General features: G+C 38.4%; 1 protein-coding gene across 1 annotated transcript in view; it reads left to right on the top strand.

Moving 5' to 3' along the window:
• PLCG2 (phospholipase C gamma 2) overlaps positions 1-25487 on the top strand; it is a gene marked incomplete at both ends in the record, with an annotated part of 55346 nt that overhangs the window by 14490 nt on the left and 15369 nt on the right. Inside the window, 18 exon segments of the mRNA XM_079541678.1 lie at positions 3200-3340; positions 5481-5574; positions 7078-7125; positions 10524-10608; positions 11062-11145; positions 12420-12463; positions 13468-13540; positions 14717-14818; positions 14987-15105; positions 15700-15785; positions 16694-16814; positions 18035-18203; positions 20827-20931; positions 21126-21215; positions 21583-21761; positions 22576-22776; positions 24011-24130; positions 25044-25224. Coding sequence (XP_079397804.1) covers positions 3200-3340; positions 5481-5574; positions 7078-7125; positions 10524-10608; positions 11062-11145; positions 12420-12463; positions 13468-13540; positions 14717-14818; positions 14987-15105; positions 15700-15785; positions 16694-16814; positions 18035-18203; positions 20827-20931; positions 21126-21215; positions 21583-21761; positions 22576-22776; positions 24011-24130; positions 25044-25224 — 2042 coding nt within the window.

The following is a 25487-nucleotide window of genomic DNA, read 5'->3' as shown; positions in this document are numbered from 1 at the left end:
AGTCCAGTCTGGTTAAACAGTCACCTGAGGGAGTTGTCAGAATCAACTGAGGACTGATGAGACTGCCAAGAAGATTCTTTTAACCCATGGAAAAAATAACATAGAAGAATGGGTGAAATGTGAGCTGGTGTTGTAGGATTTTTGAGTGGCACTTAGCTTCTTAACTCTTTGGCATCTTAATGAATGCATTAACAATGTCCTCTTTATCTTGTTGGGTGTTAGTCAGCTTCTCTACAGAACGCTTTTTGAACTGTTTCTTTGGGGAATTCAGTAATCTTATACTGTTACTTGGAAATTGCACTTGCAAGCCTATTGCACTCAATCTTACAATTTGCAAGCTGCATATGTTCAGATCTGTGTTTTTTCAGATATAAATGGCGCCAGGAATATCAGTCCATGAAGCCAGGTCAGAAAATGACTGCAATTTGCATGTAGGATTGAGAAGAAGAAAGGCTCCATAAGATCAGTGCAGTAAGAAGATGGAGTGTCCGAGGCACTGTGCTGCTACTTCTAGCACAGGCATGAAGTTGTATTTTAATTGTTCGGTGATGGATTGTGCTATAATAAGTTCACAGTAACAGGCAACTTGGTACAGTTGATTTACTAATCTGAGTCTGAAACATGTTGCTGCTTTTCCTGGCTGTTCCCTTCTTGGATCATTGGGATCAGCCATTCCGGATGCAATGGGCGTTGGGTGGAGGGTGCTGGCAGCTCTAGTCCCTGTGGGGGGGACAGCAGGGCTTAGCTGAGACCCGAATATATCCTGTCTGTGCACGTCTCTCTCTTTGCCCCTCTGATGCTTTTTACCCCAACTTTCCTATCAGTAGTATGAAATAGACTCATGTTAATGGAGCTTGTTCTAAAGAACACATGAGAAATCCCATAAGAGCAATATAGTTCTTGTAAAGCCTTATTAAATGAACAAATTCCAACACTTCAATATTACTGCACATTAATGATACAGCTTTCTCTAAATTGATTACCCTTATAAGAAAAATAATTTACATTTATTTTCTTCTATTGTTAACAGCATCTATCCCCACAGTCCAGTCCTTAAAGCAGCGTGAGTAAAAGAAGACTGTAAGATTAGCAGTAGCACCATGAAAGCTGTGTGTGCAAAAATCCTTGTGCATATATATGTAAACACATACATTCACACGAGAGAGTGGAATGGTAGGGCTGAAAGATTGTACTGCAAAGCAGAGGAGTGTAGTGAGTGCATATGTAACTGAGGGAAGACATTAAGCAAGGCTGCGTGTTTGTTTCAGAGGTCTGGGTGAGGAAAGAGGCACTTGAAATGACAACAGCAGTGCAGATTGTGAAACTGTTCTATCGCTGCTTATAGGTTATGTTTTGAGGGTCTCTTTGTGGTGTGGTGTTTTCTCTGCGTGGATTTATGGGAGTGTGAAATGAAGAGTACACTTTGCTTTCAACTTAAAACTGTGTTTTTCAGCAGAGATTTGTTGGTTGAAGGGAAAGAAAACATACCTGGTGTTGTTCTTGTTCATTATCAGCATGAGCTAGCGTGGTGTACGGTCCCATGCTGTATATTGTGGCCACTAACCTACTCTCTTTCTTTGCATCCTGAGTGATGAATGTGACTGAGTGGGCTTAGCCTATCTTTTTCAGATGCTGGCATGTTGGGATGCATATCCAGGTACACTGCTGAGGATCTGTGAGACTGTCAGAAGATTTGAGTCATCAGTGAGAGCTTCTGGTTGTGGATCATTTATGGTTATATCATGAATTTATATTAGAAGGTTACACATAATCTTAGGGCTTTTGTCCATCCAGATATTAGGAGATGATCTAGTAGTTTGAAAGAGTGACTGAAAAGGTTGAGCCATTAGCTGTGCTCTATCTTGAAGATATTACACTAGGAAAAATAAGTTCAAGAAAGATGCTTGTGTATTAGGAACAATTTAGGTTGACATTTAAGGTCTTGTTTTCCCAAGAGAAGTCAAAGAATAAGGAGTATTAGGTGGGAAGTTTGGCCTAGGATACTTTGTGAGGAATAAAAAATTGAATTAATAAATGAATGTTTCTTTACCAGCATCCTGTTGATGGATGTCCTAGCTTGTATCCCCCTCCTTTTCACACTGGCCTTTTCACACTGAAACCCAGTGATAATGGGCCAAAGCTTTAACCAATGTTTAGCTCCTTCACCCTGTTGGCAGCCGGGTTTCTTTTTGATTATGTGTTAATAACTGTGATGAGGTGTTCAGTTAAAACTTGATTTTTCTATTATGGAGTTCTTAAGTGCATGAACAGAAATCCTCAGTTATTTTCCTTGGATCTTGCTGGGTTTGATAAACACATTTCAAGAACAGCCATTAAATGTTTCTCTTCACTCTTCATTCTGCAGCTCGTAACTCAAGATTGTCCAGAAGTAGGAAGAGCCACTTGTTTGGTTCACAGGCAGAACAAACCACTTCCTCAGTTTTTTAATAAGTATCTTATCTTGAGACTGCACATATTTCTATTTCAGTGCAATCTCGCTGCTCTTATGCAGGCAGTATAACGAGGGTTGGACAAAAAGGGAGCTGACTTGAGAAAATGCATGCTTATGCATTGTTCCCACTTGGCTATGCTGTAATCAAGTCGAAGGTGCTACAACAGCTTATGTTGAATGACAGATACCTGTTTGGAGATGGCTGGGAAAAGGCTCATAAATGCTTTAATTATCAGGCTGCATTTTCTCTTTACTTTCTGGAGGGTGCCAGACACACTTGTTTAATGTACTGAAGCAAGCTGACTTTCTGAGATGTGATGGATACTTTTTAGTTAGGTAAATTAGAACCTATATCATTCTTCTGTCTCTGAACGGTTGGCAGTTGGAAATTTCTTGTTCAATATAAATTCCATTTGTGAAAACATGTCTTCTGTACTCCAAAGGGACTATGTGTATAAGCTTTGTCCATTGATAGACAGTGAAAGGTATATGATAGGAACAGGAGAATTTATTTTTCTTCTTCTTTTGGTCTTTCCCTGCTATTATCTTCTGGTCAGTAATACGCCGAGTCATTTATTTGTGGATTGCAAGCTGTTGCAATTTGACTTCTTGTCATATAACCATCTATAATAATACACATATATATAATACATGCATACATGTTTTGAGTCTTTTGTCTTGCTACTTCAGACTCTGCTGGAAGGTAAGTTCAGTTCTGCTGACTGACTTACTGTTGTTTCCTTTCAGTGGATCTGATGGAAATAAAAGAAATTCGCCCAGGAAAGAATTCAAAGGACTTTGAACGATGCAAAGCAAAACACAGAGAAGAACACTGCTTCACTATTTTTTATGGTACCCAATTTGTCCTCAATACCTTAAGTTTAGCAGGTAAACTTTTTTTTTCATTTGTTTGCTCTTTGAACTAACTACTGAACAACCAAATTCACTAATGAATAGTAATGTATGCAGAGTATTATGATTTTTGACTTCTGCAGTTCAGGAGTGCACCAAATGCTTAAAACCTGAAACCTTTTACTTGGCCCTAAACATCTGTGAACTGACGCCTTTGTAATGTTTTGCTGCCCAAGTGTGTTGTATGAGACTTTTCCTTATATTGTCTAAACAGAACAGTTGTATAACTTGTGGATGTAGTACGTGAGTCAGTTGCCACAGTCTGTCTTGCACTGTAATGGCCAACACTTCTGTATGTTTTAGTAACTTTCATATTTGTTTATCAGAAGACAGCTACTGTTAAAGCACTAATAAATGACATGTCTCTTAGTGTATGTTTATATTAATATATCACTTCCCAAGATCACATTGACAGAGGTTTTTAGCACAGTTTCTGATGTGCTCGATCATCTGTAGCAAGGAAAACTTTTGATGGTTAAATCTCTCTTGTAAAGTTTTCAGTGCTGAAGAGCAGGGGTGATGTTGTCCTCTTTAAAGCCAGCAAAGGATCTGGCTGCGTTAAAGATGAGAGCAAAATATTGCCCTGGCATTTTCAGTATGGCCAAACAATTCTGGAATCAGTATCCATAGAGTTACACTAAGTCTGTATCGCAGAAACTTTCCTATTACCTATAAGCAGGCTAATTTGAAAATGAAATTCTAGTTTAGTTTGTGTGGGTGTGAGTCACTTGGTAATACTAAACCTCCTCTAAAGAAGGATTAGGGGACCATAAATAACATTGGAAGATGATAAATTTAAAGTGAAGAAGTGGATGGGAAATAAAGAAATAGTGCATCCTATATCTTGGGTAAGGTTTGGAGCACTTCTTATTTCAGGTGAGATTATTTAGGATGGCAAAATCAAAGATTTTGAAATGAAAAAGGATATCAGCTTTTATAGTGCAGGCTGAATACGGTTTCTGTTTGTGAAGAGATTCTATTTTGAAAAGCTTGTAATTGAACTCACTTTGGAATCATACTGAGAGTTTATGCACAGTGGTAGTTCTCTCTGTCCTTGCCATGCAGAAATGTGCCCACCCATTTCATTCATCAAAGTTGTTGCAAAATCTTAATGGGAGAAAAGAGGAGTGCTTTTCTAAGCACTGCAATACTAACAGTACCTTCCTTTTTTACTTAATGATCATTTTTTTTATTATAGAAGCTATATACTCCAAGTAAGCTAACAGAGCTTTCATGTATGTCTGAGAATTAAGAGCTTGTAGATTGCAGCTCTGAAAACCTTTCCAATCTGATGTGCATAACAGTATGAGTGATATAACTTTCAAGTAAGGGGGAAATCCTGTTCCTTGCTAAGGCTTTGTCTTGGTTTCTTTAAACTATATTGAATAGTTGCCACTTAGAAGGGAACGGTGGCTGTCATAAAGGCCAGAATTGTCTTGAGGGAATTGGTTTGTTATTTCCAAAATTGTAACTAAGTCAAAAACATTTCCATAGGGAACTGTTGGGCTATATATGGGCCCATATATGCTAACATGCTGGGCTCTGGCTTCATCTCAGGGGATAAAGCATTGTTTGAAAATGTGTTTAGATAAAAGTTAATCTTCATATTTTGAGAAACTGTTTTACTTTGAAGTCAGTTAAAGAATTTGCACGGATTAGAACTCCCAGTTTTGTCAGAACTGGTTTAATTGAAGAATGCCATCATGCTGGTTCAGAACAAGCATTCTAAGAAGTACTCTACTTTGCCCAACTGAAAGCTGTAAAAATAGCATCTCATCCAAGGCCCCCCAAAACTGATTTCAGTTTGATTGGTATCTGCCAGGGAAAGCTGAATCCAGAATGCAGTCCAAGATCTTCTGTTGTATTCAAACTTTACCAAGCGATGATGCTAAATGATGTAGAAAACTGTTCTCCCATTAAAAGACAGTGCTGCTAGGATTAGGCAGGTCACCCCCAAATTTATGCTGTTTTGTATTATTAGTTCTAGAATTAGCAACATGAAGCTATGCAATGAGATTGATCAAAAAGAAAGGTTGACCTGCAGCTCTGTGTACTGGGGTTTAGCAAGATTTCACGAGTTATGTCCTACTTTCTCATAGCATATTATTTTTTTCAGCTGATTCTAAAGATGATGCTGATAAATGGTTGTGTGGCTTGAATATCTTGTATCAAGAGGTCATGAGAGCTCCAACACCTGCGATCATGGAGAGGTATGCAGACATTTTTTTCACTTTGTGGGATTTAACATTTCTTTGGAATTTGAAGAATACCTGAAATAAGTTTTTAAAGTGCAACTAGTGGTGCGTGCCAGTTACCTTAAGAAACAACAACTTGCCAGTTAGTTGATGATACAAAAAGATCCTATGGAAATTCTCCATGCCTATTTTTCTATATGCATGTTCTGGATTTGCTGTTAAGAACTTGCAGTTTACCTTGCTCTGTGTGCCACAGACACACAGACACAGACACACACGCACACACACACACACACACACACAAGGTCTCTGAATGAAATCTCAAGAGCATCTAATCTAAGTTCTTGGAAAATTCACGTTGGGCAGTTACAGTAGGCTTGATCTGGTAGGTGTGTGTTGCAGCTCTTGTGTCCCAGTGATTCACACGTGCACTTTTGTAATTTCTCCTGTTGATACCATTGCATCACATGGCATTGTGATTAGTTCACTTGGTAGATGGGCTGAAAACAAACATCTTGAAGGCTTACCTTTTAGCAGACGCCAGCATGATGGTGCAGTGGCACCCTTAAAGCTTCTGAAGATGTCACACTTGAAACTACTTATATTCAGAATGTGAATTTTCATGACAAGCTTCTAAAACTGTTTCTGCATTTGATTGCTGTTCATCACTGCTGACTTTTCTGTTTAGGATGCGTCACTGTTACCTGTTTTATGGACATACTGGGTCCTCAAAGTCTACTTAACCAAATTGCCACATTGACATTGATGTTGGCTGTACCTGCTTGCAATTCCAAGCTGGGGAGAAAGTATTCACTTAATCCTCCCTTTATCTGTTGTATAATATAGCAGAGAGCTGATACACAAAGTGTTGCTAGGTTTCAGTCTCTTTGTGAAGTGGACAAAGTGATGTCCTTAGAGAATTGAGGATAAGCTTAACATTGACATGCTGTGAGCAGCCTAAGATCAGTAGTGTGTGTAGGTATTTACTATTAATACTGCTAACAGTATTTTGCTGGGCAGCTAAAGCTAACATGCATTCCAATGAGGCTTTTCTTAAAAATTATCTAAGCTGTTTTTCCCTTCCCCCTGCTTTTAATTTTTATGCATATTAACAGAACTTTGAGTCAGGAGCCTAATCATAAATTATTGACTTGGTCAAGTAACTCTAGTTTGGGTTAGCTGAAGTCTAGGCTCACTGTAGCAAGTAACATGTTTATAGTTTCTGTTCATTCTTTTGTGCTGTGCACACCCTTCCCTTTCCTGTATTGTTTATCTGGCTTTAAAATGCAGTATTATGTAGTAAAAAAAGTATGTATTTACAAACACAGTTACAAAACCATTTGAAAGCTTAGATGCTGCGCTGAAAATATTTCTGCTTTATCAAAAGACATGCATTTTCTGATTTTTAAATGCTTCTGTTGAATTTTGTCTCCAGATTTTTGATATTTCATTTGTTATATTTTCTTTATTATTCTCAGATTAAATCTATTTTCCCCATTTTTCCTCCTTTCCCCCAAGCTGGCTAAGAAAGCAGATCTATTCTGTTGATCAGACTAGAAGAAATAGGTAAGAAACTCTCTCTTTATGTTGTTTGTTTTTAATGAACTTTTATTGCAGGCCCTAACATAGAGCAAAGAGAAATAAATATTTCTTCACCAGAGTTGACAAGTATGACATCCCTTGAAATGGTGTTTGCTCTTGCTTTAACAACTTGAGTGTTGCCTTTTGCTAGATGCAACAATAGGTTCATGTATGTGATACGAGGAAACAAATGATGAGAAATAAATGCTTTTGCTTTTAGCCTAGAATTACTTTGCTAGAATAAGGAAAGGCAATCACCTCCCCCTATTCTTTCTGCAGAGACTCAGCTCAGCTGTGCAGGTTTGTTAAGTTGCTTGCTTTACAGAGGTCTTTACCCCTTAATAGCCAGCTTGGCCCCCAGCAGCATTGTTTGCATAGCCTGCTGTTCGTTTTCCTGCGCAGACTTGCTGTGAAGAGTGCTGGAGTGACTATGATCTATTGTAGACAGACTAAACCCAGCTCTTAAAAGCCTTCTTGGGCACCTGGAACAATCAGACTGCATAAGGAGAGTTCAGCATGGGCTGCTAAAGACCCAGGGTCAGTGTTTAAATGAATAGCCTTACCTGGTTTCAGACCATGGTTAGTGTGTGTGGTATCTGGTTTGAGAATAATCAAGGCAGCAGTGTCAGATACATCCAGAGACAGGGCTGTCCCAAGCAATAACATGAATTCTTTCCTGCAGGGGGTCACAGCTCAGAAAAGAACAGAACAGAGTATTTAGAGGATGGAGAGATAACAGAGATACTTGATGAGTGTATTGGGGAAGACATTGTTGTGACAGGGTAATACTGTGGGAAAAAAGTTCCTTTAACAGTGGGAAACCAGACGCTTTTGATGATGGCTACAGAGAGAAACGAAGTTAATTATTTGGAATAAGGACAAAAATCTTTGGTTGTATGTTGGTTTTTTGGGGGGTTGTTTGTTTTGTTCTGCTTTTTGAAGGCTTGCTGTTGAGTGAAATTTTTGTGCAGTTGTGCTAGATACCTGGGTTTGTCTGTGCCACATATTCAGATAGGCCAAAGCATCGCTGTGCTTCTCATGTGGAAAAAAATGCCATGCGCTTGCAGGTTCCCTTGTGCTGTGTTGCTTTGTAGTTTGAGTTTCAGGACCTTGTTTCAGCTCAGTGTGTGCAGTAGGTTTGCAGCTTTTGCACAACAAAAGGGACTTTCTAAATGTATTCAGCTGCACATTTCTAGTTAAAGTTGCCAGAACTTGTAGAACACTGGGAAGAACATTAACCCCTTTTCATCCATATGTATTATATTACCATGATTTTGCTCTTTGGAATGTTCATTTCTTTTCTAAGTCTGGAAAAGAACATACGTTTCCTCTCATTTAGACCTTTTCCTTAAAACAAAATAAAGTGTGATGTTTCATTGTGTGAATTAAGACTGTTATTGCAGGAAATAACACCCTTCTGCAGACAGCCCGTGGTGTTGTGCAGCTGGCTTTGGTGTGAACCAACACAGTTTGAGGAATGGTGTTTTCAAAACCGCTCAGAACAGTGAAGGGCCTTGACTGGATGCTGGCTTACACCTCCTGATGCATTTTGTAAAACTAGCTCACAATTGAGGTATTTGGAGGGGGATCGTGAAGCAAAAACAAACTTTAAGGTACAGAAGCTGTAGCTGACAGGATGCCTGCTGAAGAGGTTTCATTTGGTGCTTAAGGGTTGTTTCATCACTGTAAGACAGTCTGCTGAGGTTCGAGGGGGCTTGCAGGAGGAGAGGGCAGTTCTTTGTTCTGGCAGATGATTCATTTAGAGAATTTCAGGAAAGGAGTGTGAGCTGGACTTCTTTTTGTTTAGTGCTGCAGTTTCTAAGGAGGTTGATTGTAAAGGTTATGCTTCCAGGCAAGTCCTATTTACTGTGCTGAGTTTTTGCCAGTGGTGATGAAGCCTCAGCTCTTTGTTTTGGATTGTGCTTGTTCAGCCAGAGTAAACTGCTTGTTCTTGGTGTTTGGGGTGCGAGCGGAATGATCGTTCTTGCTCCTACAAGGAGTTCTTTTCCAGAGATCTGACGACAGGGAGGAAAGCCAGGAATTTCCTGACTTCTAATCTGGCTTTGGCGTAGATTTTGGCTAAGTTCCTTCTTGCTTTGCCGTTTTCTCTCTGTGCAGAGCAGAGATGAGGATCTCACACAGGGCAGCTGCTTGCAGGGACACAGTGGAATAGAAGTGTTATTTTCATCTAGATGCTTCTTGCTTTTGTTTCTTTCAGGTTACTCTGTTCTGATCCCATGTTTGCCTAGAGTTAATGGCTTATGAATTGCAGTCGGGCTAGAGGCAGAGCACCTTAGCCTCGTTTTCTTGGGTACTGTTGGTACCCAACTGATGTTGGCTGTAGCACCTATAGATGTGTTTGTGTTCTCACCTCTTGCCTACTTCAATTTGCTGCTATGAATCTTTATTCCCTTCATATTCCAGCCTAGGACTTGCCCTGGTGCCCTTCACACATCCCATTTTAATGCTGTGACCTCCTTGAGTCCTCATACCTGCCCAAAGTATGAAACTCTGTACTAAGACACGCAGCCTAATTTCTCTTCTTTCCTATCCAAAGACAAATGGAGTAGCAGGCCACTGATAAGGAGCTGCACGGAATGGATTATCTGGTGTATCAACTTGGTGCTGCTGGGTGGATGAAGTCATGCTCTTTCCTTTTTCTCCACCATCTTTATGAGCTTCTAATCAGGCTCTCACTACTCTTTGCTTATTCCAGCTATGATGCTGTTATGGAGCTGGGTGAGCTCATAAAGCCAGTGGAAGATGTGAATACTTGTTCTCCCTGCAGCTTTAGACTTTTTTCCCGGCCTAACAAGTTCAGTCATATTAACTGAAGGTTTGATGAGAGCCAGAACTGGTCAGTGGAAACAAAGAAGGAGAGGAGCACAACAAGAGGGGTTGGAGTGACTTCTTGTATCAGCAGGGTACAGTCAGACTGACTCACCTGTACCAGCAGCACATTTAAAGTGTTTAGGCATCTAGCCCCTTTGGAAATCAACCCTCAACCAAGAGTTATAATAGTATTGCCTTAGCTCCTATTTACACCATGAGGATAACTACAAGAATTGTGATTTGCTTTGAGACAGCACTGTAGAAGGCCATAGCAATAGTAGCTGCAAGGCTGGAGTAAAGTCTGAGGTTGATGAGAGAATGGAAAAATGTGATTGAAATGCCTGTTTGTCCCCTCTAACTAGAAAATGTCAAGCTTGCTCCCATATAGTTGTTATATTTACTGGAGTTTATAATCATAAAAGATGTCCTACCAAAAATGTTTCATTAGTAACATTTTTGTGTTGATTTAAAAATACATCGGTAGCTGGCCAGATACAACATAAGTGTTTTATTGTTTTGTTCTGTTTTTTGCTCTATTTTCTCTTTTTCAGTATCAGTCTTAGAGAGCTGAAAGCTATCCTTCCCCAAGTAAACTTCAAAGTGAGCAGCATGAAGTTCTTGAAGGATAAATTCGTGGTAATAACCTGTTAAATTTAATCTGTTTTGTATTGTCTGATAGATGTTGATATTTCTGTTCAAGTAATTCCATACCCTTTTTTGTTATTGTGTACAGATAATTACATTATATTCACATTGTTCATTAATTTCTAGTTTTGACTTTGCCTGCATGTAAGTCTTTAAGAAAATACAGACATAACTTTCACTCTCTTTGCAGACACTACTTCATTCTCAGTAAGGGTACAAAACCAAATGTCAGGGTGCAAAACAAAAGGACAAAAATCCAATTCCCTCTCTTCCCCCCCAGTATTAAAAAGTAATAATCCCCAAATGTAAAAAAAAAAAAAGAAATCAGATGGAATTCAATGTGTGTGATGGTGGCAGCAAAAGTAGAAATAACTTGTATGCTGTGCAAATGCTGTGCAAATTTCATGGAATTCTCAATTCGTTACATGCAACTTTCTGTTGTAGGAAATAGGTGCTCACAAGGAAGAGCTTAGTTTTGAACAATTTCATTTGTTCTACAAAAAGATCATGTTTGAACAACAGAAATCGGTAAGTTTTTTAATGAGTAGTCTTCATAATGTTAAACTGATTGATCAGATTAAAGAGGGAATGCTATTCTTGTAACAGCAGAAAGTAGAATGCTTGACATCTGGGCAACAATCACCATCAGCAATTGGCTTAAGAAGATGAATAATGGCATTTCTAGGAATAACTTTTCTTGTGAGATTTTGATGGTAAACAGAACGTCTCCAAATAGAGTTTGGTAATCTCTTTAATGATAGATGCAATGATTTTTCATAGTTCTAGTGATTTTGCACCACATCATTCTGTAAATCACTGGGATGTATCCTAAATATCAAATAATGGCTCATGCTCAGAAATTACAAGCATGCTTCAAGTGGTGCTTGGGCAGTATGAATGCGGTGGAATAAATGCCTGACTGTCATTTTCTTGTGTTAATTGCATAGTTTGATAGGGCTGGTGAAACCTGCATATATTTAGGGCCTCTGAAAATTAGGAACTCTTTGCAACTGTGAAGTCAACCGATTTGAAATTACTTGCATGCATGTCTTTACTGATGATGAATGTATTGTTGATTCAACTTCCACTTGTTAAAAACAGAAACATTGAGAATCAGTGCTGTTTCTTTTTGGCAGTAGTGCTTTCTTGTGCTACTTAAAAGTGATGCTGAAATTATTTCGAATTAATAATCTCTGTTTACTGCGAGGATTTTGGTTTTAGTCATGAAAATCTAGTTAATTAGCCTGAGTAGAAAGCTGAAGAGTAAAACACAAAATAAGGAGATTACCTGACTTCTTAGACTCTGGTTATCATCCCGTGTGGATCATTTCAAAGAAATCCTCAGTTCACTCAACAACTGCTACGATTCAGTTGATAAGTTTCCCGTGATCTCTTGCTAGGGTTGCTCCAAGCTGGAAGCAATATAGATTCTAAATTCAAATGAACAAATATGATGGAAGATACGCAATTCAATTTTATGTGGGATATAGAGCAATAAGAGCTCCCCAGAAGATTGACAGGCTGTGTGTGTGAGGTCCTTTATCAATAGCACATTTTCTGCTGCTGGTGTTCGGGCCATCATGAGCCAAAATCTCAGCTGCACGTACAATAGTCAAACCCCAGTTCAAGTCTGTTCCCTATTGTAATGATTTTATGACACATTTTTATGATGAAGTTCATCAAGGCTGATATGCAATTGTCCACCTTGGATGGGATTAGATGGAAAATGTCATATTCTCTTATTTTTTATCTTACCTCCTTACCTCTTCTCTCTCCCCACTCTCTCTTTTTTTTTCTTTAAGATTCTTGATGAATTCAAAAAGGATTCCTCTGTGTTCATTCTTGGGTGAGACTCCTCATTTGTATTATTTCTCCAAGTATACACATGGCTGCAGTGCTGCAAGATGGTTTTTTAATTAAATCACAGTTTTTTGTTCCTGTTCTGTAGTAAATGAAAAGGAAAGATGCATCTTATTGTATTCAGAAAAGTGAATTTATCATGGAAGTACATTCTGAATACTGTTTGGTAAATGTTTTCACTCAGAGGGTGGTGGTGCACTGGAACAGGTTGTCCAGCGAGGTTGTGGATGCCCCTTCCTTGCAGGCATTCAAGGCCAGCCTGGATGTGGCTCTGGGCAGCCTGATCTAGTGGTTGTTGACCCTGCCTGTGGCGGGAGGGATGAAAATAGATGATCTTTGAGATCCTTTTCAACCCAGGCCATTCTGCGATTCGTTCTGTGATACCTTCTGGCTAGAAAAATGGCATAGATTTGAACAAGCAAATTGACCTACCTTCAGATTTTATTAAAAAGAGACTGGAACTTGTATAGGACAATTTGCTGGAAAAACTTTAATCTGCAGGCTTTGCCTGGACTCAAGCAGAATGCTGACACTTGCCTCCTTTTTCAAGAAGGTTTTGCCTTTCACAGTAGATCATCTGAATAATACATGGAAGGAGTTACTTATGGAAGTGGGACTCTGTGGTAACTCAAAAGAATGATCTCTCCATATGCCTCAAATAAACTTAATACCCCTGTGAAGTGAATGCTGTTCATATGCTACAAAACAGTGAACAGAGATTCAGTACTTTTCTTGGCGAATCACTATCAGAAATATATCAAGAATGTAGGAGGTTTAAGGGCTCAAAATGTAGTGATAATACAACATTACAAACCTAATCTAAATTCCACTGCGGTTATAAAAAGTTTCTTAGTGCTAGCTGCACATTTATACTGCAAATGCAAAATAGAAATCCCAGTCATCTTCTGCTGTAACATCTGATGACACTTTTTCTGTTGTTTCTTTAGCTTCACTTTTTCTTTCTTACTCCTTTTCTTTATTTTTTTTAAGAAATACTGACCGTCCAGATGCTTCAGCAGTTCATCTCCATGACTTTCAGAGGTTTCTCCTACATGAGCAGCAGGTGGGAAAGTTGCAGAAGTTGTGAGTTACTTTTTCTTGAGGTTGTCTCTCAGAATTGCACGTGGCTTTAAAAACAACAACAGAACAACCGACAGAAAAGTTATGTCGTAGTATTACATCTGACATAAATCAAATTCTGGGTTTTGGAAAGATTTCTCTTTATTCATCGCTATTGAATTTCACAAGAACTATTATTTATCCATGTAAAGACTCTAAGGGTGCACTAGAGGAAAATAGGATAAATGAGGGTCTTCATTTAGTCATATAGATAAACAGAAAAGTTTGGAAATAAACGCTGCATGGTAGCCTGACCTAGTTAGAGCTGTCACCATGGATTCATCTGGGTATTACCGTGTCCATGGCCCCATTTTGTCAGCTCATAAATAAAAGCTGAGCTGACTGCCTACATTCAAGTTAATTTTCTTTTGAATGAGGCTAGTCTGGTGTTCAATTCCAGCAAGCAGATAACGATGGAGGCAGGAATTAGATCTGTCTTCATAGTCTTCTGTGATCTTATTTAGCACAGACATTGTGGAAGAAAAATTATAATTCAATATATAGGCCAATCTTTAAGGCTAGACATTGATAAAAGCATATGATGGAGTGACTCTCAGGGGAGTTGGAGCTGATGATCCTTGAGGTCCCTTCCAACCCAAGCCATTCAATGAGTCTGAGACTGCTGCTGGAATCAGTCTGTGTTCTGGTTCTCTATCATTATGCCTTTTATATAGTGTGGTATTTTCTAGTTGCTGCTAAATTCCAGATTTGCAAATATGATTGAAAATTCAGAGGTGCACTTCCTGTATAAAGTTGCTAGTTTCTTTTTCTCTTATTTCACTGTGTTAAAAGGGCATTCAGATTGCACTTAGAAGTGAAAAGAGGTTGTTAAGGCATATACTCACAGGAGGCCACATTTTCCTGTGTGTATGTGTATATATGTAGTGTGTAAGTCGTAGGCCTTCAGCATACATAAATATACTTGACTGGAAAACTTGTTTCCTTCCTGAGCAACTCCTGAGAAACTCCTTAGAAATGTGCATACAACAAAATGCATTGGCAGTAAGATAGCTGAGTGGTTAATTATGTCTATCTGTAGGCCTCTCTGTTATTTATTGAATTTTATATAGCATATCACCACATCTAAAGCTATTTTCTACTTTATTGTTATAATTTGAAGGAATCTTGGGCACAAGATCTGAGTAAAGTCCGAGAACGAATGACTGAGTTTGTAGATGACACTATGAGAGAAACTGCTGAACCCTTCCTCTTTGTTGATGAGGTAAGATGGTGATACTTTCTAATAGTTCTTACAAACATTTTTCTTTCACTGCTAGCACTTGGTTTCTTAACGGGTTGACGGAACCTTTAGGATGCTTCTGCTACATTGTTGGATTTCTTTTAGTCTTGTATGGTCAAAACATTTGAATTCTGTCTCCTTGTATTTTAGTTCCTTACTTACCTTTTCGCAAAAGAGAACAGTATTTGGGATGAGAAATATGATACAATAGATGTGCAGGACATGAATAATCCTTTGTCCCACTACTGGATTTCTTCCTCTCATAACACGTAAGTTACCAGAAGTCCCACTGTTTATCCCCATTCAAGCAGACTTGGCACATGTTAGGAGGAAGTAAAACTTTTAAATTATGATATCCAGAAATGCACTGTCTGGTTGTGTGAGATCTTCCTGAAGTGTGGTGTAAATGTGGCAAAGACAGCTTCTGGGATTCCTTTCTCCTCTTCTTTTACTGTCTTATGTAGGGTTTGAGATATGATTGAGTTCTTCTGCAAAAATCCTGAATCCTGTTAGAAAATAAGCCTTGAGCTCAAATTGTTCCAGAAATGAAAGATATTGAGTGAGCTTCAATTTTTCCAAGCTCTGACAGACTTTTTGAGGTCATGTTAACATTATTTGTACCTGAACTTAAAAATGCTGTAATGACCCACTTGTCCTGTGGAAAAATTCTGTACTACTATTGTGACTTGAAGAGCATCTCGTTCAGTAGAATCTGGCTATTCTGCAGCAAATTCTTAAAAAAGAAGTCAGTAAAATCAACATACTGCCTTCATAATGGAAGAAAACATTTTGCCTAGTGGGTGAGTGGGAACTGATTGAAATTAATTGCCTGTGTTCTGTTGCAATTTTCCCCTATTCCTTAGATATCTGACAGGAGACCAGCTTCGAAGTGAATCCTCCACTGAAGCTTACGTCAGATGTCTTAGAATGGGATGCCGATGTATTGAGTGTAAGTAATGAGTTCATGGAGTGGTTTATAACAAGTTCTCCTTATAAGCACTGTTTCTCTTGTTTACTAAAAAAGAACTGAAATAAAGAACTAGGTGTTTTTTTTGTTTTTTTTTTTTTTTTAATTGAAGTTAGTCACATTCAAACACCTATTCCCTAAGTTCATTTTTGTCATGTCTCACTATTACCCTGTTTCCTTGCTTGGTTCTTCTTCCCTTGGAATTCCAAGACAGTCTGTCTAAATCTCATCTCACTGTACACAAGCTATTCAATCTTTGTTTGCAGTATGAAAGCATAAGATTTAAATTTGGACTACTTGTTGTTCAGTGTAGATGCATAAAAAGTTTATTTGCCTTCATCATAATACAGACAATCCTAAATCTCCAGATTTTCATAATTTTGTAGTATTTGTCAGCTTGTTTAATTTGCTTGCAAAGCAATTGATATCTTGGTATTGTTCTCCACTAACGCATTATCCTTCTTCTACCCCTGTATTTGTTTATCTTTTTGAAAGGTTTGACTAGAATTTCATGTTATTTCACCAGTTTCTTGATATGCTAGTTTCTTGGTCAACATTTGTAATAATTAACAAGAGGCCCCCTTCAATTTGAGAAGTACAAAACCATGTCAAATTAGAGCTTTGGGGTTGAAGTCATCAAAACAAATACGCTCCTAGCTTATTGGGATGTATTTCTCCATGGAAAGCTCATGTAATCGAGTAAAAAGACAGGTAGCTGCCTGAGTTTCCCTTTTTCAGATTCCCAGGTAGGAATGCTTTGTGAAAAAATTGTATCTTGTTTTCTTTATTAGAACTCAATGTATGACTCAGTGTGTGAAACCGAAGGACTGGATGTGCATTATATTCTTTCTACTGCTTGATGTCTTCATTTTTCCTCTCGTCTTTCCTAGTGGACTGCTGGGATGGTCCTGATGGGAAGCCCATCATTTACCATGGATGGACACGGACAACAAAGATCAAATTTGATGATGTAGTGCAGGCAATCAAAGATCACGCTTTTGTTGCATCTGAGTAAGCTTTGATTTATTTTCCTTAATCTTGTTTTTGAATGCTGAGACTTTCCTGAATTATTTCCATCTGTGATTTGAAGAAAAAAGAAATAAGGGAAGAATGAAATCGTAGTCTTCCTCGTTACTGCCAAATATAGATTTTTTTAATTGATTCAGTTTTGAGTAAAGTGAATACCAGTCTCTTTGCTTAGGTCTTCTTTTATTGAATTGAAATATGAAACTTCAAATTCTGAATAGTATGTCTTAAACTAACAGAAAACAAGAAGATAAGTGACAAGCTACTTATCTATTGGGTTGCTTGTAGGGAAGATCATAGAATTCATTGATCCATAACTCGTAATTCCTGAACTGGCAATGTGAATTTAAATCTGCACTTCTGCTGTGCACTTCTTCTAAACGTCGTGCTGAGATGTCCTTAACAAGAAAATTGGGAATGAGCGAGGGCTACCAGTCTTCTGATTTTTCTCTTTATCAACTGGATGTAGAGGACAAGGATTAATTTCTTAAACACAGGAGGCATACTTGTGTTAATGAAAACTGTAGGGCAAGTTGGTTTCATCAAACCATTAGTATGGTGTGATGCTTTCCCTACATTCATTAAGGGATAGGCTTCTCAGGAGAAATATCAAAGCATTTTCTGAATGTGCAGGGACAATTATAAAAGCCAAAGCTCATCTGGAGATTAAAGCACTGAGAAATGTGAAGGACAATAAAAACTTCTGCAAGTAGAACTGCAACAAAAGGAAGATTAAGAAAACTGAGCCTTCTGCTGAATTGGACAGGAGACTTACAGAGAAGATTAAAGTGCTCTATATCTTCTTTGCCTTAGTTTTCAATATTAGAGTCAGAGCACATGATGTCCAAGGGTAGGCTCACAGAATTAAGTTTGTTTAATTTGTAGAAGAGATTAATGAGAGAGACTGGTTGCTGTCTTCTGACACTTAGGAAATATTTGTCCTTGCCTCTATTCAAAACTTGGTTGGACAAAGCTTTGAGCAGCCTGATCTAACTTAGGAATTGGGCCTTCCTAAAGAAGGGGTTTGGAGTAGGTGGTTTCCAGAGGTGCCTTCTGACCTTATCTGTTGTGTGTATAACTTCTCCTTTTGCCATCTTGTTTGCTTTAAAGATTTTCTTTATTTGGGAGTTGAGATAGGGTGGTGTTTTCCTTGCCTTCTCAGTTGGAGCAAGAGGAATGACTTCATTCGTCTCTTTTCTTCAAAGATACCCAGTCATTCTGTCAATTGAAGAGCACTGTAGTGTGGAACAGCAGCGACACATGGCCAAAGTGTTCAAGGAGGTATTTGGGGATCAGCTTTTAATGAAACCTGTTGAGGCTAGTGCAGATCAGCTACCATCACCAACTCAACTGAAAGAAAAAATCATCATCAAGGTAAGTTTGTGTTGTGTGCTGGTAGATAAAGTGGGAAGGCAAGCTGGAGCCAGAGTACTTCTTTTGAGTTCACAGCTTAACCATTGGTTTCTATTGAGGAGACAAGAAACCCCATTCCAATCTGCTATGTTGGATGGAGTTCTGTAAAAATGCATGCTGAAGTGCTTGCTGGTAGTTTTCTTTACAAGTATCGATAATTTACGTGCAAGATGGAATGTCAGCTCTTTTCTAAAGGTCTTCCTCCTTCTGAAATGCCATTGTTAAATTTTAGCAAGACTTAATTGCTGCAGAGGCTCACAGACTTCTTAAACAATTAATGATGGGCTAAAAATATTGAAAGTATGTTCTTGGATAGAAAGTAGGCTTAAGGTCAGCTGTTTTTTCAAAGAAAAAAACCTTCACATGAAACCTAAAGCACTTGCAGTCTGATATAAGCTGTCAGGATTGCTTGCTTTGAAAACTGCAAAAATTGATTGGTGTTTACTAACTCAGTTTTTACACATACAGTTTTGTGATCCACTTCTTAAAGACTGCAGTGCTTCTCTTGGAAGGCATTCACTGTGAGGGTCTCCTACCTGCTAGGCAATACTGATGTTTTACTTGGTAGTCTAATGCAACAACATGAAACATATAATTGAAAGAAGTTGTCTTAGATTGAAACTGCAATAGAACTTTTTTGAAAGGCAAAATTAGGTGGATAATCTGAGGCTGCTCTTGATCTTTTCAGTGAAATAAAAATTGTTTTTTGCCCATGTTTTTGTTTTCCAGCTCTTGTCACAGTACTACGTCACATGTAATGAACTGCAAAACAAAAGAAACAAGGGTAGATGGGTATAAGCATAGTTCTTTAAAGCAGGACTGGAAATGATAGAACCCCACTGTGAGGTGCAGAAGAGCAGGAAGTAGAAAGTCTAAATTTATGTTTAGTTTTCTCTTTTTTTTTCTTTGTTTAAACTGTCTTATTACCATGCAAAGCATAGAAGGGGAATTGTATAGACACATGAATAAATAACGTGACAGATCTGATTTAAAGGGAATTTCAAACTTTGCATGAGAACATCCATATCATTCTTTCCTCTCTAAAACAGCATTGGAGAGTTTTTATAAACAGATCAGCACCTGTCAGTAAGCCAGTTGTGTTATTTGGCTTTTGCCTGGCAAATGTTGTCAGTAAACAGAGTCGATTCCTGCTCTAAGGGCCTGTGGGATTTTTCAGATAAGCCTGTCAAATTGAAGTCTTCCTATAGTGGAGTTTGCAGAACTGAATGTATTTGAGAACTACTACCTGTGAGAGGATTAATCTTGTCATTAACTGCAGTTTAAGTATTTGATATTATCTTTAGCCCCTTGAGCCTCTGTTTTTCATGAGCACTTTAAAGATAGTAGATATTGCTGAGCCTCACCCTTCAACATAGCTTGCATTGTGTTGTTTCAGCATGTAGTTAAATGAGAGTGTACTGAAAGCACACTGATCACTTACAACTATTTCTAATGTACTTTTAAAGAAACAATGTTCTTACAAGAAGGAAATTACAGAAGTTGCAACAAGTACTGCTCTCTAATTTTTTTTGTGTTTTTTTTTCTTTTTTTTTTTGCTCTTCATGCTGTGGCCAGCCTTTTCCTCCTTTTACAGTCTGCTTTCAGAATAGTCCAGCTATTGCAATTTCATCTGTTCAACCTTTTCTCCAAGGATTTGCTCTGTGGGCTGTATTTGATTGCTTTCTTCTCTTTCCTATCATGCCCTGTCATAAGCTTTTCATTGCTGCATTGGGATTGTCTAAAGTGTCATGTCATCATTTTTCATTGAAACTGAGGACTTTTTTCAGTGTGTATATAGCAGGAGTTAGATGTGAAATACTTCTCAAGGGTACTGGCTTGTGCTTTTGTGTCAGCCAAATTGTGTGCTGCATGAAAACCCCATGAACTTTAGTAGCTATGAATTGAGAGCTGTCTTCCCCCACCCCCTACAAGCGCTGGTGCTGTTCCTGACCTTGCAGTAACTTGCCCTTCTTGTTTATCCATCTAGTATCTTTCATACTGCTTGAATAAGTTACTTGAATAAGTAATTCTGCTTGGGCTAAATTGCGTAGCACTGCTCAGGTCTTTGCTGGGTTTACCTCTTTCTGCACTGGCGTAATAGTGTGCTCCATAGACTAGGATTTAGGTGGCAAGGAGAAAAAGGTAGAACTTAACCCCTTTCCATAAAATATTTCGCTTCCGATAACTTTTGTTCTAGGACAGTGTGCTTCATTTTATTTTTTTGTTTGTTTTGTTTTTGTTCCTTATTTCCTGATCTATGCAGAATCTGTCTTATCTGGTCCTTATTTCTTGTTATGCAAGTGTCCCCTAAGGAATTGTAAGCTTATCAGTTTCTTCATTGCTTGAATGATACCTGTACTATCTTTTAAATCCTTGCTTTGACGTTTAAATCTTAAAGATAAATTCCACTACTGTTAAGTAAGGCTTTGTGGAACAGCTGCTGTTCTGGTAATACTATAGAAAGCTGAGCAAAGGAGGGAGATAATTCCATTAATACTGAGTATGTGAGATTGTGTGATCACCTTTGCATGTAATTCTGTATGACTGTAATTTATACACTGTCTTTTTTTCCTTTTCTTTTTAGCACAAAAAACTGGGGCCAAAGGGAGACATTGATGTCAACCTGGAAGACAAGAAAGAAGAAAAGAAGCAACAAGGAGAACTTTACATGTGGGATGCAATAGAACAGGTACAGCTTATATGATGTTTGCTATGGTTTGCTACTATGCTGTGTAATACTGGAGGAAGTGTACATGAGTTTTCTTGGTATTTGTATCCTCAGTTCATGATATGACTGAGGGGAAATTTGTTAGGTGCTGGAAATTGTCACTTAGAGTCTGACTGTTATTTTATTAATAAGTTTTCATCTCTCTCAACTTTTAGCAGTGGACTCGGCACTACTGTGCTATTGCTGATGGAAAGCTTTCATTCAGTGATGTCATAGAACAGAATGCAGAGGAGGATCCATCAAAGGTGATGGCTATTTTTTATTACTTGTTTTCTTTTTAATCTCTCATTTTATTGTTAACAGATATGTATTTCTTATGTTGACATTATTGAAGTTAGAGAGAATCTGTATCTGATAGTTTGTGTATCTACAAATAAGTTTTTGAAAAGGGATCTTTGCCAAGGTACTCCAGTTATCTCTGTTTTTAATAAAAAATATATATTTTTTCCCTTGGCTAATTGAGGACATACAAATGACGAGTACAAAGACAAAGAAAAGTGATTTTGATAGTTAAATTTTAATGCTGATGTATCCAGTCCAAGTTCTTATATGCCTTTGGCTAAGTATTATTAATTAGAAATGGACAATAAAAATTCTTATTTTATGGTCTAGGAGGTAAAACGTACTGAACTGCACTTAAAAGAGAAATGGTTCCATGGAAAAATGAAAGAGGGGAGAACAACTGCTGAGAAGCTGCTCCAAGAATATTGTGCTGAAATGGGTGGCAAGGATGGGACATTCCTAGTTAGGGAGAGCGAGGCTTTCCCCAATGATTGCACCTTGTCATTCTGGTATGGTGATTGTCATAAAAACTTTGTATAAATTTTGTTTATCATATTGCGTTGCGTAAAAATATGTATCTTGTAAATATGTGTTTGTATCTGAGAGGAAGTAAGAAAATAAGTAGTTTTTATTTATCAGAATGGTACTGATTGGATTTGACAGAGTATTGCTGCATTGAACTTTGATGCACAGAATAGCGCCTTACAGCAGAGCAGGCTGCACTTGCAGGGTTGCAGTTATCAATAGGGGACTGACTGCTCTGATCTATTTTTCCTTTTCTCACATTTCTATTCTTCCATCAGGATTTGTTACTTCTACAAAAGGCCAAAACTTGATCTGGCATAAATTACAAGTTTGCACACTGATCTGCCATTTCCACGCTCGTGGCCTTTATATGCTTTATTAGCAGAGATTTCTCTTTTCAATGAAAATATCCACTGGAGGGAAAATAATAAATAATTCTGCATGATAATTTGTTGGGTGTGGTTTTGGTTTTTTTTTTTTTTTTTTTTTTTTGCTCTTTGCTGAGGAGTCTTTGACGTTGATTTCTGAGCCATCAGAGTTGTCAGAAGAAATTCTGAAGGAGTGTTTGTGACATTTTGAACAACTGTGTACTGACAAATAGTATTTTGGGGATTGCGATAACACTTGTCAGGATCTTTGTAGCTGTTGCTGCTTAGGTTATTTTAAGAGATAATACAGATTTCTTGCCTTTTCACAAGTTTACCAAGTGGATAACTATTAATGGGTGAGGAAATGCTTAAGAATAAAAGCTGTTATAATGCCTTTCTTTTCCTCTTATCCCTCTCTTTGCTTTTTTAGGAGATCAGGTAGAGTCCAGCACTGCCGTATCCGTTCTTCAAGTGATGGGGACACTGTGAAATACTACCTGACAGACAATGTCACTTTTGATAGCATCTATGATCTCATTCAACACTACAAGGAGGTCCACTTGAGATGTGCTGAATTTGAGCTGCGTCTGACTGACGCTGTGCCCAATCCCAGCCCTCATGAAAATAAAGAGTACGTACAACAGAAGGCAAGCAGCAGGGCTGTGATCCTACAGAGTATTTTGCATTTCTTATATGATCTTGGATTTTTGCTCAGAAGATTCTCCAAATTCAAGAGCACTCCTGAGTGTTGGTTATTTGTGGATGTTAGAGGAGTAAACCTCTTTGAGAGATGGCAAATAAGATCACTGACTTTGTCAGAACCTGTTGAAACAGGGCAGTCACTGGGAGAGCAATTTTACTAACAACAACTAGAAAAATCAGTGAGAACTGTATTGCTGTGGAAGTGTGTAATCTCTTCCTTCTCTGCTTAGTGATTTATAGTACCCGTTGGGTTGGGTTAGATATTTAGTAGTTGACAGTGATATAGCAACTGTGCCATCTGGAAACTCTTACAACTGGAGCAGTGGGCCCAAAAGAGTTCCTTCCCTAATCCTCACTTCCCGCTGACCCTTGTCAGAATTGGTTAGGCTGACTTGGCCCCATGCTAATTGGAAGTAGCATAGCTTGATGTTTATTTCCAGCTGCTATTTACCTGACATAGATCACAGGCAGAGCTTGCTCCTGTTTGATGGGAGAACACTCTCATCACTGCCCTTTGATCTGTTTTCTCTGCAATCAGAAAAAAGAATTCTCCTGTGCTTGAAAAATACAGACCTATGACTTTAAGCTTCTCAATCCACTGTCCACGTCACCAGCCGTGATGTTAAATAACACTACTCCCAGTGCTGACCCCTGAGGGATGCCACTTGTCACTGGTCTCCACTTGAACATCGGGCAGCGTTTCGAATGCAATCACTGAGCCAGTTCCTTATCCACTGAGTGGTCCATCTGTCAAATCTCATGTCTCTCCCTTTTAGAGTCAATTACCTAGCAGGATTAAGGAAAAGCCCAAATACAGATAAATGAAAATACTGTGTCAAAACTGTGATTGTAACTACTGAAAACTGAATGGCAGATGAGAAATAGAATCCAGTGACTTTACTTTGTGAAGAAATGCTGATTTATGTTTTATCATTGCAGGGAGGCAAGGTGTTCTGCCGCCTTGTTGATGATTTAATCCAAAACAAGCTGTTGTGTTATTTTGTAATAAGATGCTGTTGTAGATGGCAAGGTGTGGAAAATTGAATGCATAATTCTTCTTGTAGTGTTAGAGATTCTGTTGTTAGTAACGCTACCTGTTAGTGTTACTGAATTACATTAGACAGGCTTTGTAATCCTTTGTCCATTTTGATTCTTGACTGTAGTTGGTACTATAGCAACTTGAGTCGAGGAGAGGCAGAAGACATGCTGATGCGAATTCCTCGAGATGGAGCCTTTCTGATTAGAAAGAGAGATGAGCCTGATTCATTTGCCATGACTTTCAGGTAAGAGAAGTCAGATATGAATACGTTATTTAATAGCCAGCAGTGTTCTTTTTGTTTGTGTTTTTTTATCTGTCATTTAAAAAGGGGCTTTTTTGAGTCATAAAGTCATGCTGTCAAATTCTGAGTAATTAGTAAGGTGTGAGAAAGTGTACAACAGTAAATTGTCAATGGAATAAACCTTAATAACTTTATGAAAGTATTTGGGCACCAGTTGCCCCTTTTTCCCAGCGCAGAGCTGTGCATGACCCTTCTTTACTTCCTTGACGTTCCCTGCAGCAGAGTGCTGTTTTGAACTTCTTTCTGGTGTTGGTTCAGCAATAATTCTAGGTCCTTACCCTTTGGAAATTCCACCCTGTCATCTAACTGACTCAAATCTGTTTGGTATCTGTCAAAACAGCACTGTTTTCTATCTATTTGTAGGCTTTTATTGCCAGGGAAAATATTTTTGAAGCTCTGGTGCCTATAACAATATTAATAAAAAGTATAGAATTACAGTATTCTCCATTGTGCCTTCAAATGAAACTGTGTTTGAGGTGAGTTTGACTCATTGCTTAGGGACAGCAGCAGATCAGTAGCAGTGGATTCCGATGAGACTCTCAGTCTGATTCTAGGCATTTATTTAGTCTGAAAGTGACAGAATACCCCTGTGTAGGGGAACAAAATAGGGAAATTTAATCTAGGCAAAAACGTGGATTTTTCCCAAGGCCCTGCACATTGTGGGAAAATCAGAATATCTTTTGGTGAATTTAATCAAGCAAATGGAATTCTATTTGAATAAAAGATGTTTTGGAAGAGGGAGAAACTATTTCACACGGTTAAGATGCATAAAGCAATTTTGGTCTAGTTTGCAGCACTGGTGCTTTCGCTGTGCCAAGTACCAATACCTTTAACAGCACTTGTACTTGTTTCACAGAGCTGAGGGGAAGGTGAAGCACTTCCGAATTCAGCAAGAAGGTCGCCATTTTGTGCTGGGAACATCAGCCTACTTTGAGAGTTTAGTGGAACTGGTCACATACTATGAGAAGCACCCTCTGTACAGGAAAATGAAACTGCGTTATCCCGTGACTGAGGAGCTGCTGGAGCGCTACAGCACAGTAAGTGATGTCCCTTGTATGAGTGCCAAGTGTTTTAGCAGATGGAGTCCCAAGTCTGGGTCTGGTGGAGCTGGGTTTGGTTCTGGCTATGATAGATGTCCTTCAGGGAAGCTTAAGCAGTCTGTGAAATCAAGATGGTTACGCTGACTTCTCTAGAAGTTTTTGAGACATGGGAAGGAAAAAACTTCATCTTTGTCAATGGGGTGGCTTCTGTTTTCCTCATGATTTGATTAGAAAAGCTCCTCCATGAAGTAGGACATATT

The sequence above is a fragment of the Tetrao urogallus genome, assembly GCF_951394365.1.
Source record: "Tetrao urogallus genome assembly, chromosome: 12".
Lineage (NCBI taxonomy): Eukaryota > Metazoa > Chordata > Aves > Galliformes > Phasianidae > Tetrao > Tetrao urogallus.
The sequence above is the reverse complement of the archived record's forward strand: the minus strand, read 5'-3'. Positions and strand labels throughout refer to the sequence as shown.